The sequence below is a fragment of the Oryctolagus cuniculus genome, chromosome 20 (assembly GCF_051225735.1).
Source record: "Oryctolagus cuniculus isolate XC-2025 breed Fujian yellow rabbit chromosome 20, ASM5122573v1, whole genome shotgun sequence".
Taxonomy (NCBI): domain Eukaryota; kingdom Metazoa; phylum Chordata; class Mammalia; order Lagomorpha; family Leporidae; genus Oryctolagus; species Oryctolagus cuniculus.
This window is the reverse complement of record NC_142886.1, coordinates 50,336,850-50,352,352: the sequence shown is the minus strand read 5'-3', so window position 1 is coordinate 50,352,352 and position 15,503 is coordinate 50,336,850. Positions and strand designations below refer to the sequence as shown.

The following is a 15,503-nucleotide window of genomic DNA, read 5'->3' as shown; positions in this document are numbered from 1 at the left end:
TGGCAAGTGCTCAGGTCCCTGCCACCAACGTGGGAGACTCAGATGAAGCTTCCGGCTTCAGCCTGGCCCAGCCGTGGCTGCTGCAGCCATTTGGGGAGTAAACCAGCAGATGGACAATCTCTGTCTCCTTCTTTCTAATGCTTTCAAACAAATACATAAATCTTTGGGGGGCGGGGAACAGCAGCAGCAAAATAATCAATCATTGGGTATTCAGACTTAAAAGTAATTCCATTATTGCATACAGCAACGTTTTTTAAACTTGAAAATTCCCATTGAAACAAGCAGCAAGATTTGTCTCATCCTAAATTATGATGAATAAAGATAAACATCAGAGGGCCAGACCAGCGGAAGAATAGGTTAAGCTTCTGTCTGAAATGCCGCATCCTATATGGGTGCTGGTTCTAGTCCAGGCTGTTCCATTTCTAATCCAGCTCCCTGTTGATGGCCTGGGAAAGGAGTAGAAGATGGCTCAAGTGCTGGATGGGCCCAGCTCCAGCCATTGCAGCCATCTAGGGAATGAATCAGCGGATGGAAGACCTCCCTCTGCCTCTCCCTCTGTCTGTAACTCTACCTCTCAAGTAAATAAATAAATAATAATAATAAAAAGGATATACATCACACTGACTCTATGAAAAGTACAGACTGTATGAATCAAGGCATCTTTGAAGCCACAAAGCCTCCCCATCAAAACACAGGCAAGTGAGTCATAGAGTAACATCGTGTGAGGTAGCGTGTGAGACTCTCATTCATCAAGAAAATGCACAAAATCCCTAAGGCTTATTAACACTGACTGATGTACAGCTGACTGGAGTAAGGAACAGGCTTAACTAAAAGAGTAAAAATGCCCTGGCCTCCTGACGTGGTCAACCAACCTGCAGTGGTTTCAACCAACACACAGGAAACAGAAGAGCAGGTAAGCACCGGAAACAAGTGTTTGAGGAGGCAAAGTAATCAGGACAGAATGACCAGACTGACGATCATGGTGACGATGATAAATCAAGAAGAACGGCCTGAGGATCCAGCCGCTGAGGCAGGTGCCTGGGCAGTGGCTATGCTGCCACCTGAGATGTGGAAGTGCCTGGGTTCGAAGTCCCAGCTGCTTGCTAATGTGCCTGAGGCAGCAGGTGCCGGCTCAAGTACCCGGCTCCCTACCATGGAATTCGGATTCCTGCTTCAGTCTTGCCCAGTGCTGGCTCTTTCCATCATTTGAGAGGGAACACAGTGGATGAAAGACATCTATCTATCCGTCTTCTGTCTCTCTCTCTCTCCATCTCTCTGCCTTTCAAATAAATTCTTGAATATTTTAAACTTTATGTAGAAATGTATATTAAAAATATCCAGCAGCTTTTTCTGTGTGTGTGTACATATACACATATAAAAGATTTATTTTATTTCTTTTCAAGGCAGAGCAACAGACACAAAAGGAGAGACAGAGCTCTTCCAACTGCTGGTTTACTCCTCAAATGGCCACAACAGCCAGGGCTGGGCCAGGCAAAGCCAGGGTCCTGGAACTGCATCGCATCTCCCACAAGTGCAGAGAAGCCCACGTGCCGGGGTCATCTTCCACGGCCTTCCCAGGAACATTGGTAGGGAGCACAAGTGGAAGTGGAGCAGCTGGCACCAGAACCAGCGCTCTGATACAGGATGCCCAGCACTGCAGGCAATAACTTAACCAGCTGTGCCACCAATACTGCCCCCTCAAAGGTTATTTTAAGTAAAAATATTAGCTAACATTTGAGAACACTGTGTGCCACTAATAGTGCCAAACTCTTCACAGGAATTATGTTTTCGATCCTCCCTGGTCATTCCATTACAGAGAGAGGTAGAGGCAGAGAGAAAGGTCTTCCACCTGCTGGTTCACTCCCCAAATGGCTCCAATGACTGGAGCTTCTTCCAGGTCTCCCAAGTGGGTGCAGGGTCTCAAGGACTTGGGCCATTCTCCACTGCCTTTCCAGGCCATAGCAGAGAGCTGGGTTGGACTAGAACTGGTGCCCATATGGCCAGCACTTCAGGCCAGGGCTTTCACCTGCTGTGCCACAGCACCAGCCCAGAACACGTGCACCATCTTGTCTTTTGAGAGCTGGCATGGGGAAAAAAGCATCCCGGGTCAGGAACTGGAAACAGGCAGGAAAACATAACTGGCTGAGGCAGCAAGAGACAGAAACAGGTAAGAAACAGACGGATATCCTGTGCAGCGTGTCGTTTGTTTCTATAATCATGTTTCAATCCAAAAAAGCTAAATGCTTAGTACCTATTGTCAGGGTTCAAATTCAACTGCAAAAGACTAAGAATACAGAGGGAATTTGCCACAGTAACCTTACCTCCCCCTGCCCTCCCCCTACACACTGCAGACTCAGAACACCTTGTGATCTTGCACATTCTGTGTGGAACAGGGTAGGCTGACAACATAAGGTGGGGTGAGGACAAAGCATACAGCCCTAATAGAGCTTTTTATAAAGAATTCATCATAGTACTTGCAGCAGCATTAGATACTGCAAAGGACACATGACACCAATAACTCTCATGACTCAAACTGTGCCAAAATATTTTTAAGAATATGATAACAAATATCATGACATTTCCTTTTATTACTAAAATAATAAATGAGTTATCACTGTAACATTGAGAATCAGAATTGAGCTTACATCATTTAGATTAAGCAACTCTGCCACCTGGTGGACACAAACATTACTACAGCTTACAGTGGAAGGCTGCCTCTAGCGCTATCTTTAAGGGAAAGGAGAGCACAAGAGGGGAGCACTGTACTCTAGCAGCTAAAGTCCATGCTGGCATCCCATGTGGGCACCGGTTCAAGGTTTGTATGCTGCATTTAAAAAAAAAAAAAAAAAGAAGCAGAGGTATAGTAGGCTGAGCCTCTGCCTGTGGTGCCGGCATCCCATATGGGCAGTTTGAGTCCTCTTCTGATGCCATGGCTGGGAAAGCAGAAGAAGATGGCCCAAGTCCTCGGGCCCCTGCACCCGTGTGGGAGACCCGGAAGAAACTCCTGGCTGGCTGGCTGGCTGGCTCTAACTCTAACTCTGTCTTTAAAATAAATCTTAAAAAAAAAAAAAAGATAAGTGTATCCATCTGCCCTCAGCAGCAGTCACACATTTGTGCACCTGCCCACGTGACATCTGAAGTAGAATCCTGAAAACTGATCAGCAGTAGAATGACATAAAGTTGAGACTCACAAATAGTCCACCTCTCTCCTCAAAAAATGCCCAAGCCAGCACACTCAGTGCAGTGACACACCGTCTTTCTGCTGCACCCCATCAGGTCAACACACTGGGCTTCTCCCTACCAAATGTGCCCTCAAAACAATCTCACAGGCCCCCTCTGGAGCAAGGAGGACCCGCACAAAAGCAGCACTTCTGCCACCACAAACCTTCCCTGACAGCGGAAGTCCGGGGCTTCTGGGAACAGCTTCCCATCTCACCCACCTCCACCCCTCAGACTGCAGGACAGCCTGCTCCAGTCTTTCACATAGAATAGGGGACACGAAACACATGAACACAGAAACTATTAAAGCTAACTCCCTGGTGCCGGCGCCGCGGCTCACTAGGCAAATCCTCTGCCTTGCGGCGCTGGCACACCAGGTTCTAGTCCCTGTCGGGGCGCCGGATTCTGTCCCGGTTGCCCCTCTTCCAGGCCAGCTCTCTGCTGTGGCCAGGGAGTGCAGTTGTGGCCAGGGAGTGCAGTGGAGGATGGCCCAAGTGCTTGGGCCCTGCACCCCATGGGAGACCTGGAGAAGCACCTGGCTCCTGCCATCGGATCAGTGCGGCCATTGGAGGGTGAACCAACGGCAAAGGAAGACCTTTCTCTCTGTCTCTCTCTCTCACTGTCCACTCTGCCTGTCAAAAAAAAAAAAAAAAAAAAAAACTACCTCCCTGCAGAACATCTGTGAGATTCAACTAGAGGCAGAGGTGCAGATCAGCAAGAGAAACACACAGACAGCACACATGCAAAGGTGTGGCTCAGGGCCAGTGCTGTGGCGCAGTGGGTTAAGCCACAGCCATCTGCAGCAACAGCACCCCACAAGGGTGCTGGTTCAAGACACAGCTGTTCCACTTCTGATCCGATTCCCGCTAACACATCTGGGAAAGCAGCAGAGGATGATCCAAGTGCTTGGGCACCTGCACCCACACGGGAAACATGGAAGAAGCTCCTGCTTCCTTTTTGGCCTGGCTCTGCCCTGGCTGTTGCAGCTATTTTGAGAGTTACCCTGCAGACAGATCTCTCTCTCCGTGTCTCTTCCTCTCTCTAGTTCTGACTTTCAAATAAATAAATCCTAAAAAAAAAACAAAAAACAAAAAAGAGTGCAGCTGGGTGCATCTTCACATAGGAAACACACTTAGCTCATACAAAAAATTTTAAATGTTGGATTTTTGTTTTGTTTTATTGAAAGGCAGAGAGACAGAGCTGCCATCTGCTAGTTCACTCACCCAAATGCTCACAAGGGACGAAGAAGAACAAAGCCAAGAGCCAGGAATTCCATCCTGGTTTCCCACATGGGTAGCAGGGCGAATACCTGATGGTTTGCACGTGACCAGGGGCCCAGACCTGAAGCGGAGGAGCTACGATTCTAACAAGGCGCTCCTCTCCCCTTCCAACCCACACACGTGGGGTGCTTCCGCAGTCAGTCGCCTGCGCAAGGACCCGTCCCCTTCCAACCCACACACGTGGGGTGCTCCCGCAGTCAGTCGCCTGCGCAAGGGCCCGTCCCCTTCCAACCCACACACGTGGGGTGCTCCCGCAGTCAGTCGCCTGCGCAAGGACCCGTCCCCTTCCAACCCACACACGTGGGGTGCTCCCGCAGTCAGTCGCCTGCGCAAGGACCCGTCCCCTTCCAACCACACACGTGGGGTGCTCCCGCAGTCAGTCGCCTGTGCAAGGACCCGTCCCCTTCCAACCCACACATGTGGGGTGCTCCCGCAGTCAGTCGCCTGTGCAAGGACCCGTCCCCTTCCAACCCACACACGTGGGGTGCTCCCGCAGTCAGTCGCCTGCGCAAGGACCCGTCCCCTTCCAACCCACACACGTGGGGTGCTCCCGCAGTCAGTCACCTGCGCAAGGACCCCCAGCGGAGGATGCTGAATGCGCCTCAGCGGCTGAGGAAGCTCAGAGGGAGACGATGTGACAGGAAGGCTCTGCCTCAAGAGCTTCTGTGAGGTCACAGCCCCTGCCTGGGCCCTCTCCTCTGCTCTGGGAATGCGAAGTCCTTGGGCTCCGACACCTGTGTGGGAGACCTGCATGACGCTCCTTGCTCCTTGCTTTGGCCTGACAAGCCCTGGCCATTGCAGCCATTTGGGGAGTAAACCAGTGGATAGAAGATCGCTCTCTCTCTCTAACCCTATCTCTGTCTCTCTCTCTAACCCTACCTTTCAAATAAATAAAATAAATCTTTAAAAAAAGATTATTGTAAAAAAAACAGATTGGACAGAGTATTTTGTTATTGCTAAGCTTAACATTACTAAGAGTGGTTGAATTTCCCACCTCCATGGAGGGTATTATACTTATACAACAAATAGATCCTTCTGGATCAAAACCTAGTATGCTCCTTCAGCACCTGTGCTCACAGCACCTTCAATATGCTCCTGCGGACCGTACATTCAGACGGAGGTTACGCAAAGCGCATGCCCCTTGCGCTGGGCACTAATACTGTCAGTTCTATTCTAAACGATGCAAACATAGCATGGGAAGGCCACCAGTTCCAGACTTTGCTCACAATTTAACTTTTTTTTTTTTTTTAACAGGCAGAGTGGACAGTGAGAGAGAGAGACAGAGAAAAAGGTCTTCCTTTTTCCGTTGGTTCATCCCCCAAATGCTGCTACAGCCAGTGTGCTACGCCAATCCGAAGCCAAAAGCCAGGTGCCTCCTCCTGGTCTCCCATGGGGTGCAGGGCCCAAGTACTTGGGCCATCCTCCACTGCACTCCTGGGCCACAGCAGAGAGCTGGCCTGGAAGAGGAGCAAGCGGGACAGAATCCGGCGCCCTGACTGGGACTAGAACCCGGTGTGCCGGCGCCGCAGGCGAAGGATTAGCCAAGTGAGCCACGGTGCCGGCCACAATTTAACTATTTTAAACAATGGCTCTTAACCTATTTTTGTTAAAGGCTCCTTTGAAAATATAATGTCTTTTACATATAAAAATGGGCACTATATCAAAAACTCTGCTTGAGTCCATGACCTCCAATGAAATCTCAAAGGGGGCATTCTCATTTGTCTTCCTCCTTAAGTTATGAAGAAAATACAGACAATGAAAATGGTAAAGATTCATGGTAATATATCAGATGGAAAACCAATCTTGCAGGACCAACACTGTGGTTTAGAAGCATTAAGCCATGGCTTGTGATGCCAGCATGCCCATATGGGCACCGGTTCAAGTCCTGGCTGCTCCACTTCTAATGCAGCTCTCTGCTAATGCACGTGGGAAAACAGCAGTAGATGGCCCAAAGGCTTGGGTCCCTGCACTGATGTGGAAGAAGACACGGAAGAAGCTCCTGGCTCCTAGCTTCAGCTTGGCCCATCCCTGACTCCATTTGAGGAGTGAAAAAGCAGACAGATCTCTCTCTGCTTAACTCTGCCTATCAAAGAAATAAATCTTCTTTAAAAAATTAATCTTGCATTAATTGAGCAGAGCTCAATTGAGCAGAGGAGACAGAAAATATAATAAATATTATATATAATATTATATAATATTATTATATTATTATTAACAGGTACAGAACACCTGCCCCCACACCAAAGTCCAGTACAGGTCAGAATGTTTGTGCCACTGTTACCTAGCCAATTCAAAAGTTTTACTTCCAGAGTGGGCATTCTCGCACAGGCCCAGCAGCTACTTGGGACACCCACACCCCACTTCAGAACCTCACTTCCAGTCCCAGGCACTCAGTTCTTGATCCAGCTCCCTGTTAATGCACCTATGAAGCAAGGGATGATGGCCCAAACCCATGAGGGGGACCCAGAAGCAGGTCTTGGCTTCTGGTTTCAGCCTGGCTCAGCCCTGGCTGCTATGACCATTTGAGAAGTGAACCAAGAGACGCAAGACCTCTCTATTTTGCTTCCAAGCTAAGTTGAAATCTTACATTATTTATAAGGCTTATTCCCAACATACTTTGCTATTTATAATCCTTCAAATTAAAACTTATTCAAGGGACTGGCAGTGTGATGCACTGGGATAAGCTGATGCAACGCAGGCATCCCACGTGAACACCTATTTGAGTCCCAACAGCTCTGCTTCTGATCCAGCTCACTGCTTATGTTCCTAGGAGGGCAGTGCAAGATGGCCCAAGTGCTTGGGTCCCTGTACCTACATGGGAGACCCAGGGAGAGTTCCTGGTTTTCAGCCAGTGTAGTCATTTGAGGAGTGAACCAGCAAATGGAGGATCTTTCTCTTTCTCTCTCTCCCCCTCTTCCCTGTCTCCCTTGCTCTACTGCTTTTAAATAAATTAAAAAAAATTTTTAATAATAATACACTTGTTCAACCTTCTATCTTTTTTTTAAAAGGTTTATTTATGTATTTGAAAGGCAGAGTTACAGAGAGGTAGAGGTGGGGGTGCAGGGTGGGGGGGGTGGAGGAGTCTTCCACCTGCTGATTCACTCCCTAAACAGCCACAATGGCCAGAGCTGGACTGATCCGAAGCCAGCCTGCAGCCAGGAGTTTCTTCTGGTCTCCCACACAGGTATGGGGGTCCAAGGACTTGGACCATCTTTCACTGCTTTCTCAGGCCATAACAGAGAGCTACATCAAAAGTGGAACAGCCAAGATTCGAACCAGTGCCCATATGGGATGCCGACACCACAGGCAGCAGCTTTACCCACTATGTCACAGTGCCAGTCCTTAAACTTTTCTTTACAAACCTAGATTTCCCAGGTGAGGGAGTTCCACACTGCATTACAAGGTTCCGTCCACTGGAGTCACCCCCTGTTTACTTCAGAACCCACAGGTGCAACGTTTTGAGAAAGATGGAAGATAATGACACCACAGGCTGGAGTCTAAATCACTCTGACATGCCACAGTAAAGAAATATATACTTTCAAACTCTTCAAAATATTTCTTTTCTTCTTCTTTTTAAAGATTTATTTATTTTACTTGAAAGAGTTACACAGAGAGAAAGGGAGAGGCAGAGAGAGAGAGAGAGAGAGAGAGAGAGAGAGAGAGAGAGAGGTCCTCCATCTGCTGGTTCATTCCCCAGTTGGCCACAACTGCGCTGATCTGAAGCTAGGAGCCAGGACCTTCTTCCAGGTCTCCTCCCATGCTGGGGCAGGGACACAAGGACTTGGGCCATCTTCTACTGCTTTCCTAGGCCACAGCAGAGAGCTGGATCAGAAGTGGAGCACCCAGGTCTCGAACCAGTGCCCATATGGGATGCAGGCACTGGAGGTGGCGGCTTAACCCACTACGCACAGCACAGGCCCCTGCTCTACTTCTGATCCAGCTCCCTGCTAATGTGCCTGAGAAAGCAGCAGAGGATGGCCCACGTGCTTGGGCCTCTGCAACCACATGGGAGATCTAGAAGAAGCTCTTGGCTCCTGGCTCCAGATCAGCTCAGCTCTGGCCATTGCAGCCAACTGGGGAGTGAACCATCAGATGGAAGACCACTCTCTCTGTAACTCTTTCAAATAAATAACTCTTTAAAGATTAATCAATTAATTAATTATACAACATTAAATTAGGAAGGTGAGAAATAAAGATACTCCAAAACTTACATTTTGCCTCGGACAGGTTCTGGTTAGGTGACCACACCAACATGCCAAGATTGTCTCGTTCTTGACTGCGTCTTGCTAGCTTGGCTTGGTAGAAAGAAAAAAGAAACTTATTATAATAACAGATTAAACAAACACTAAGTGACACCACCACTCTGGTCTCTCAAGCCTCGGAATCTGATGACATGACCCGCCTTTTCCTAACTGTGGGACAGGGGCTGCAGAGTCCGCTACACCTTTTCCACCTCAGTCCTTCCTGTTGAACACAGCCTGTGTCTGAGGCAGGCGGACTCCCCGCCACTGCCTGCTAGGGGAGGTGAGGCCGGAGGCCCTGCCCAGACTCGCAACCACCAGCTGCTTGGTGTGAACTCATCATGCCCACGCTGAACACTCGCACCTTCTCAGAAAGAGAAGTTTCCTAGTGACTTGACAATCATAATCCAAAGATTACTCTACTCTGACAGCTTATTAACAAATAGAAAAAGTTTAACCTGAAAGGAAACTTCAGAATAGATTTAAATTTGTAATACTCTGTGATACAAAATAGTAGGCCCAAAGGTGTACAGGTGCCAGGTGTTGGGGGGACCATGTGACTGGATTAACTGGAGCAGCAGTAATTAACACAGCACATCAGAGACACTGAGGCGGCATCTTCTAAAACCTCAGGAGACAGGAGGCTGGGCCGTGCCCTCACACTCATCAGGCCCAAAGTCCTCCATTCCAAAGGCATCACTGCCATCTCGCTTTTCTTTAAAACACAAAACCTCCCTCGAAAACGCAGTGGACATCTTGACCTAATTCTGACACAGGAAATTCACCATCCTTTTTGTGAAACTGCCGGTTTCTAACCTTCAATGTTAGAACTTCAGCACTTTTGATAAAAATGTGGGGGACAGTTACGTCACAAATGAGAAGGTGTGAGTTACAAATTAGGCAGGATTACATGTTGAATTTACATGGTAGATAGAAGAAGGTTAGATGAGGAGGGAGGATTGTGACAAAAGACATCAGGGTAACTACGCTGGCAAAACCTTTAATGTAATTATAGCTTTTAGGAAACTGTTAGTATCATACACAATCTACAAATGAAATTAAGTCAACAAATGTGTGTAGACAGGGCCTCTAAATGGAATACAAATGCAAGCGAGTCTTCCTTGATTTCCAATAAAACTCAGAAGTCAATAAAAGGTATCACATCAGAAATGTACAATTAAAATTCTTTTTTTTTTTTAAAGATTCATCAATTTATTATTTGAAAGGCAGAGTTACAGAGAGGCAGAGGCAAGGGCAGAAAGCGAGAGAGGTCCTCCATCCGCTGGTTCACTCCCCGCATGGACACAATGGCTGGAACTGGGTCAGCTGAAGCCAGGAGCCTGGAGCTTCTTTTGAGTCTATCACTTGGGTGCAGGGCCCAAGGACTTGGGCCATCTTCTGCTTTTCCAGGCCACAGCAGAGAGCTGGATGGGAAGTAGAGCAGCTGGCACCACAGGTGGCGGCCCCTAAAATTGTCTTTATTAACAGACAACACTATAATCAGTGCAGCAATCTATAGAATCTATAAAATGTTACTAGAGGGGCCACCCATGTGGCCTAGCAGGTTAAGCTCCTGCATGCAGTGTTGGCATTACATATGGGCCCCAGTTCAAGTCTCAGATGCTCCACTTCCCATCCAACTCCCTGCCGATGTGCCTGGGAAAACAGTGGAGGATGGCCCACCCAAGTGCTTGGGCCCTACACCCACATGAGAGACCTGGAAGAAGCTTCTGGCTTCTGGTTGTACATTGGCCCAGATCCAGCCACTGCAACCATTTGGGGAGTTAACCAGCATACAGAAGATTTCTCTCTCTGTTTCTCCCTCTCTGTAACTTTGCCTTTCAAATAAACGAGATAAATCTTTAAAAAAGTCAAAAAGTTTTTAGAACAATGAGCTTAGGAGCCCCACATGCTGGTACAAAGAGCTAAACATGGCTGTCGGGTTGGAGTCCCAGCTGCTTTGCTTCCAGTTCAGCTCCCTGCTAATGCACTTAGAAAGACAGCAGATGATGACCCAAGTGCTTGGGCTCCTGCCACCTATGTGGTAGACTGGGGTGAAATCCCTGACTCCTGGCTTAAGCCTGGTCCAGACTTGGCTTTTGGTCATCTGGGGAATGAACCAGTGGACAGAAGATCTCTCTCCCTCCCTGTCACTCTGCCTGCCAAATAAATAACGAAAACTTTTTACAAAGGGCACTTGAACAATTGCACCTCTGTATGCAACACTGTGAACCTACAGATCTATATTCAACCTGGTTCATGAACCTAGTTTAAGAGACAAGTTCTTAGACATGACACCAGAAGTATAATCCCTGACTTTTTTAAAAGGAACATTATAACCATTTAACATTCTTGCTCTGTGAAATTTGCTATATGGAAACACTGGAGACTGTGAGAAATACTTGCGAACCAGACAGCCAACAAAGCACTTGTATCCAAGATAAAGAACCGTCAAACTCAACAACAATAATCCAATTTTTATTAAACAGGCAAAAGATCTGATCAGTGACATAATCAAAGTAGTAACACAGATGGCACAGCACATGAAAAGATGCTCAACATCACTGGCTACTAAATAAATACAAATTTAAATCATGATGAGAAACCAATGTGTCTGAAAGAAAAGGCACAGACAGTACTGAGTCCCAACTAGGAGGAGAAACTGCAACTCTCAAACATTGCTAGTGTGAAAGCAAAAGGTTAAACTCGTTCTAGAAACATCTTGTAGTTTTTTAATACACAGGCAATTATAATTTATCAAATAGCTGAACTAGCAACCCCTGGAAACAGATCCTACAAAACTCGTATATTGTCACATAAAACCTGCACACAATTATTTACAGTAACTTTATACACAATGGTGCTTCAATGGGTAAACGGATAAGCTGTGGTATACAATCCATATACTAGAACAGGACACAGCAATTTAACAAACGCAAACAAACCACTGACACAGAAGCCAAGCTGGATCTAATCTCTGTATCTACACAGAGTGAAAGCCGGCAGTCTCCCAAAGCTACTTCACGGACGAGTCCTTAAGATGATGTTCTAGAAAAGGCACAGCTGAGAGGACGAAGAAGCCAACACTGGTGTCTGGGGTTAGGGACTGGGGACTGGGGTTAGGGACTGGTGTCTGGGGTTAGGGACTGGGGACTGGGGTTAGGGACTGGGGACTGGGGTTAGGGACTGGTGTCTGGGGTTAGGGACTGGGGACTGGGGTTAGGGACTGGTGTCTGGGGTTAGGGACTGGTGTCTGGGGTTAGGGACTGGGGACTGGGGTTAGGGACTGGTGTCTGGGGTTAGGGACTGGGGACTGGGGTTAGGGACTGGTGTCTGGGGTTAGGGACTGGGGACTGGGGTTAGGGACTGGTGTCTGGGGTTAGGGACTGGGGCGACTGAGAAAGTGCCAGGCAGATCTTCAGAGATGCAGCTGTTCTGGCCCCCAGTGTGGTGCATTCCCAAGAACGTGTGCCCCCTCACTGTTGTTAATGGCTGCTCAGACACTGATGAGTCTAAGACGCTAACTCTGAGGCTGCTGTTTGTTCGAAGCTGATCATCCCATGGGAGTGCCAGTCCGAATTCAGCTGGTTCCATTCTGATCCAGCTCCCTGATATCGGGAAAGCCACAAAAGACGGCACAAGTGCTTGGACCCCTGCACGTGAGATCCAGATGGAGTTCTGGACTCCTGGCTGGGTTGGCCTGGCCCAGCCCCAGCACTTTGACATTTGGGGAGCGAACCACTTTCTCATCGCTCTCTGCCTGTCATAAATAAACAGCTTTTTTTTTTTTTTTTTTGACAGGCAGAGTGGACAGTGAGAGAGAGAGAGAGACAGAGAGAAAGGTCTTCCTTTGCCGTTGGTTCACCCTCCAATGGCCGCCGCGGCCGGCGCGCTGCGGCCGGCGCACCGCGCTGATCCGATGGCAGGAGCCAGGAGCCAGGTGCTTTTCCTGGTCTCCCAAGGGGTGCAGGACCCAAGCACCTGGGCCATCCTCCACTGCACTCCTGGGCCACAGCAGAGAGCTGGCCTGGAAGAGGGGCAACCGGGACAGAATCTGGCGCCCCGACCGGGACTAGAACCCGATGTGCCGGCGCCGCAAGGCGGAGGATTAGCCTAGTGAGCCGCGGCGCCGGCCCAATAAACAGCTTTTAAACTATATTATCTCTCTAGAATGGAGGGATCAGAAATGCTACAGTTCTTCAAAAAGTTAAACACTTAGAAACGATCCAGCAATGTCACTCCTGGGCATAAAAATCAAAGAACAGAAGACACACATCCCTGCAAACACTTGGAGAGAGAAATGTCCACAGCAGCATTATTCGTAATAGCCAAAGGGTAGAAAGCACTCAAATGTCCTCCAGCTGATAAGCCAATAAACAAAATGTTACAGGAGCCGAAGCTGTAGCACAGCAAGCAAAGCCGCCGCCTCCAGTGCCGGCATCCGATATGGGTGCCGGTGCATGTCCCAGCTGTTCTTCTTCTGATCCAGCTCTCTGCTGTGGCCTGGGAAAGCAGCAGAAGATGGCTCAAGTCCTTGGGCCCCTGCACTCATGTGGGAGACCCGGAAGAAGCTCCTGGCTTCTGTCTTCAGATCGGCGCAGCTCCGGCCATTGGGGCCAATTGGGGAGTGAACCAGCAGATGGAAGACCTCTCTCTCTCTCTCTCTCTCTGTCTCTCTGTCTCTCTGTCTCTCTGTCTGTCTCTCTCCTCTCTCTGTGTAACTCTGACTTTCAAATACATAATTTTTTATTAGCTGGCATATTACGCCACCACATAAAGGAATGTGGGGGTCAAGGTGCTCATCTCGCATTAGAGTGCCTGGGCTCAGTGCCACCTCCACTTGCGATTCTAGCTTCTTGCAAGGCTGCAGGAGACAGCTCAACTACTTGGGACCCTGCCACTCACGTGAGACACCCAGCTGGAGTTATCAGTCCTGATTTCTAGTCTTTCCTAACCCTGGTTGTTGCAGGCATTTAGGGGCACTAACAAGTGGGTGGAAGATCTGTTTGTCTCTTTGCCTTTCCAATAATTTTTTTAAGTAAATTAAAACTTGAAAAAGAGAATGAGTATTTAAATATATGGTCAATATGATGGAACCTGAAAACATTACACTCAATGAAAGCAGCCAGTCACAAAGAAAAGCAAACTCATGTTCTATGATTCCACCAACAAAGGTCGGACAGGCATACAGAGTAATTAGTGGCTGCCAGAGCCTTGGGTGTTTGGGAGAAATGCAGAGTCACTGTAATTATTTCTTTATGGAAAAATGAGAATATTCCAAAATACATTTGTAATAACTATAATACAACTGAATATACTAAAAGCCACTGGTTTGCATATTTTAAATAAGTGAACTGTATGTTTTGTGAACCATGTCTCAGTAAAACTATTTTTAAAAATGGCAATATTTAATTGTTTCTAACTTTTTATGAAAATGAATTATAGGTGCCGGTGCTGTGGTGCAGCAGGTTAAATCCCTGGCCACTCCACTTCCCATCCAGCTCCCTGTCAAAGCACCTGGGAAAGCAGTGGAGGATGCCTCAAGTCCGTGGGCCCCTACACTGGGAGGAAGATATGGAATTTGTGATTTAGTTCCACGCATTTCTCATGATTTGGACTTTCACCCTAAGGATGCATTTAATCAGTACTTGTGTAATTAAGTTTCCTGCCAAAGAAAAATATATTAAGGAGGGGCCGGCACTGTGGTGCAGCGGATTAACACCCTGGCCTGAAGCTCCGGCATCCCATATGGGTGCTGGTTCGAGACTTGGCTGCTCCACTTCGGATGCAGCTCTCTGCTATGGCCTGGGAAAGCAGAAGATGGCCCAACTCCTTGGGCCCCTGCACCCACGTGGGAGACCTGGAAGACGCTCCTGCTCTTGGCTTCAGATCATCACAGCTGCAGCCATTGCGGCCATTTGGGGAGTGAACCATCAGATGGAAGACCTCTCTCTCTCTGCCTCTTCTTCTCTGTGTAATTCTGACTTTCAAATAAATAAATAAATCTTTAAAAAAAGAAAAATATATTAAGGAAAAAACAAAGTTGTGAGGTATCATTTCCTTTAAAAAATGAAGTATTTATTTGAAAGGCAGAGTTAGAGAGAGAGAGATCTTCTGTCTGCTCGTTCACTCTCAAAATGGCCACAACAGTCGCGGCTGGGTTAGGTGGAAGCCAGGAGCCTGGAACTCCATCCAGATCTCCCACATGAGTGGCAGAGGCCCAAGCACTTGGGCCGTCTTCTGCTTTTCCAGACTTAGCAGGGAGCTGGTGGTGGTCCTAACTCTCAGGCAGTGGCTTTGCCACTGACAACGATGCCCCATGAGGTGTCATTTCATGATGCTTTTTCATATATTATGTCGCTCTTTCCTAAAATGGAAGACCTTGCACAAATTATTTAGAAAAAGTAAATTAGGCCGGCGCCGCGGCTCACTAGGCTAATCCTCCGCCTAGCGGCGCCGGCACACCGGGTTCTAGTCCCGGTCGGGGCGCCGGCTTCTGTCCCGGTTGCCCCTCTTCCAGGCCAGCTCTCTGCTGTGGCCCGGGAGTGCAGTGGAGGATGGCCCAGGTGCTTGGGCCCTGCACCCCATGGGAGACCAGGAGAAGCACCTGGCTCCTGGCTCCTGCCATCGGATCAGCGCGGTGCGCCGGCCGCAGCGCACCGGCCGCAGCGGCCATTGGAGGGTGAACCAACGGCAAAGGAAGACCTTTCTCTCTGTCTCTCTCTCTCACTGTCCACTCTGCCTGTCAAAAATAAAAAAATAA

The 15,503-nt window shown here is 48.2% G+C and overlaps 1 protein-coding gene across 5 annotated transcripts in view; it reads right to left on the bottom strand.

The window, feature by feature from the left end:
- The window catches only part of RCOR1 (REST corepressor 1), a 100,674-nt gene that overhangs the window by 30,278 nt on the left and 54,893 nt on the right, over window positions 1–15,503 (bottom strand). For all 5 annotated transcript variants that reach the window (XM_051834874.3, XM_089322744.1, XM_089322742.1 and 2 more), the window contains one exon: window positions 8,711–8,794. In XM_051834874.3, coding sequence (XP_051690834.3) covers window positions 8,711–8,794 — 84 coding nt within the window. The remainder of the gene's footprint in view (window positions 1–8,710; window positions 8,795–15,503) is intronic.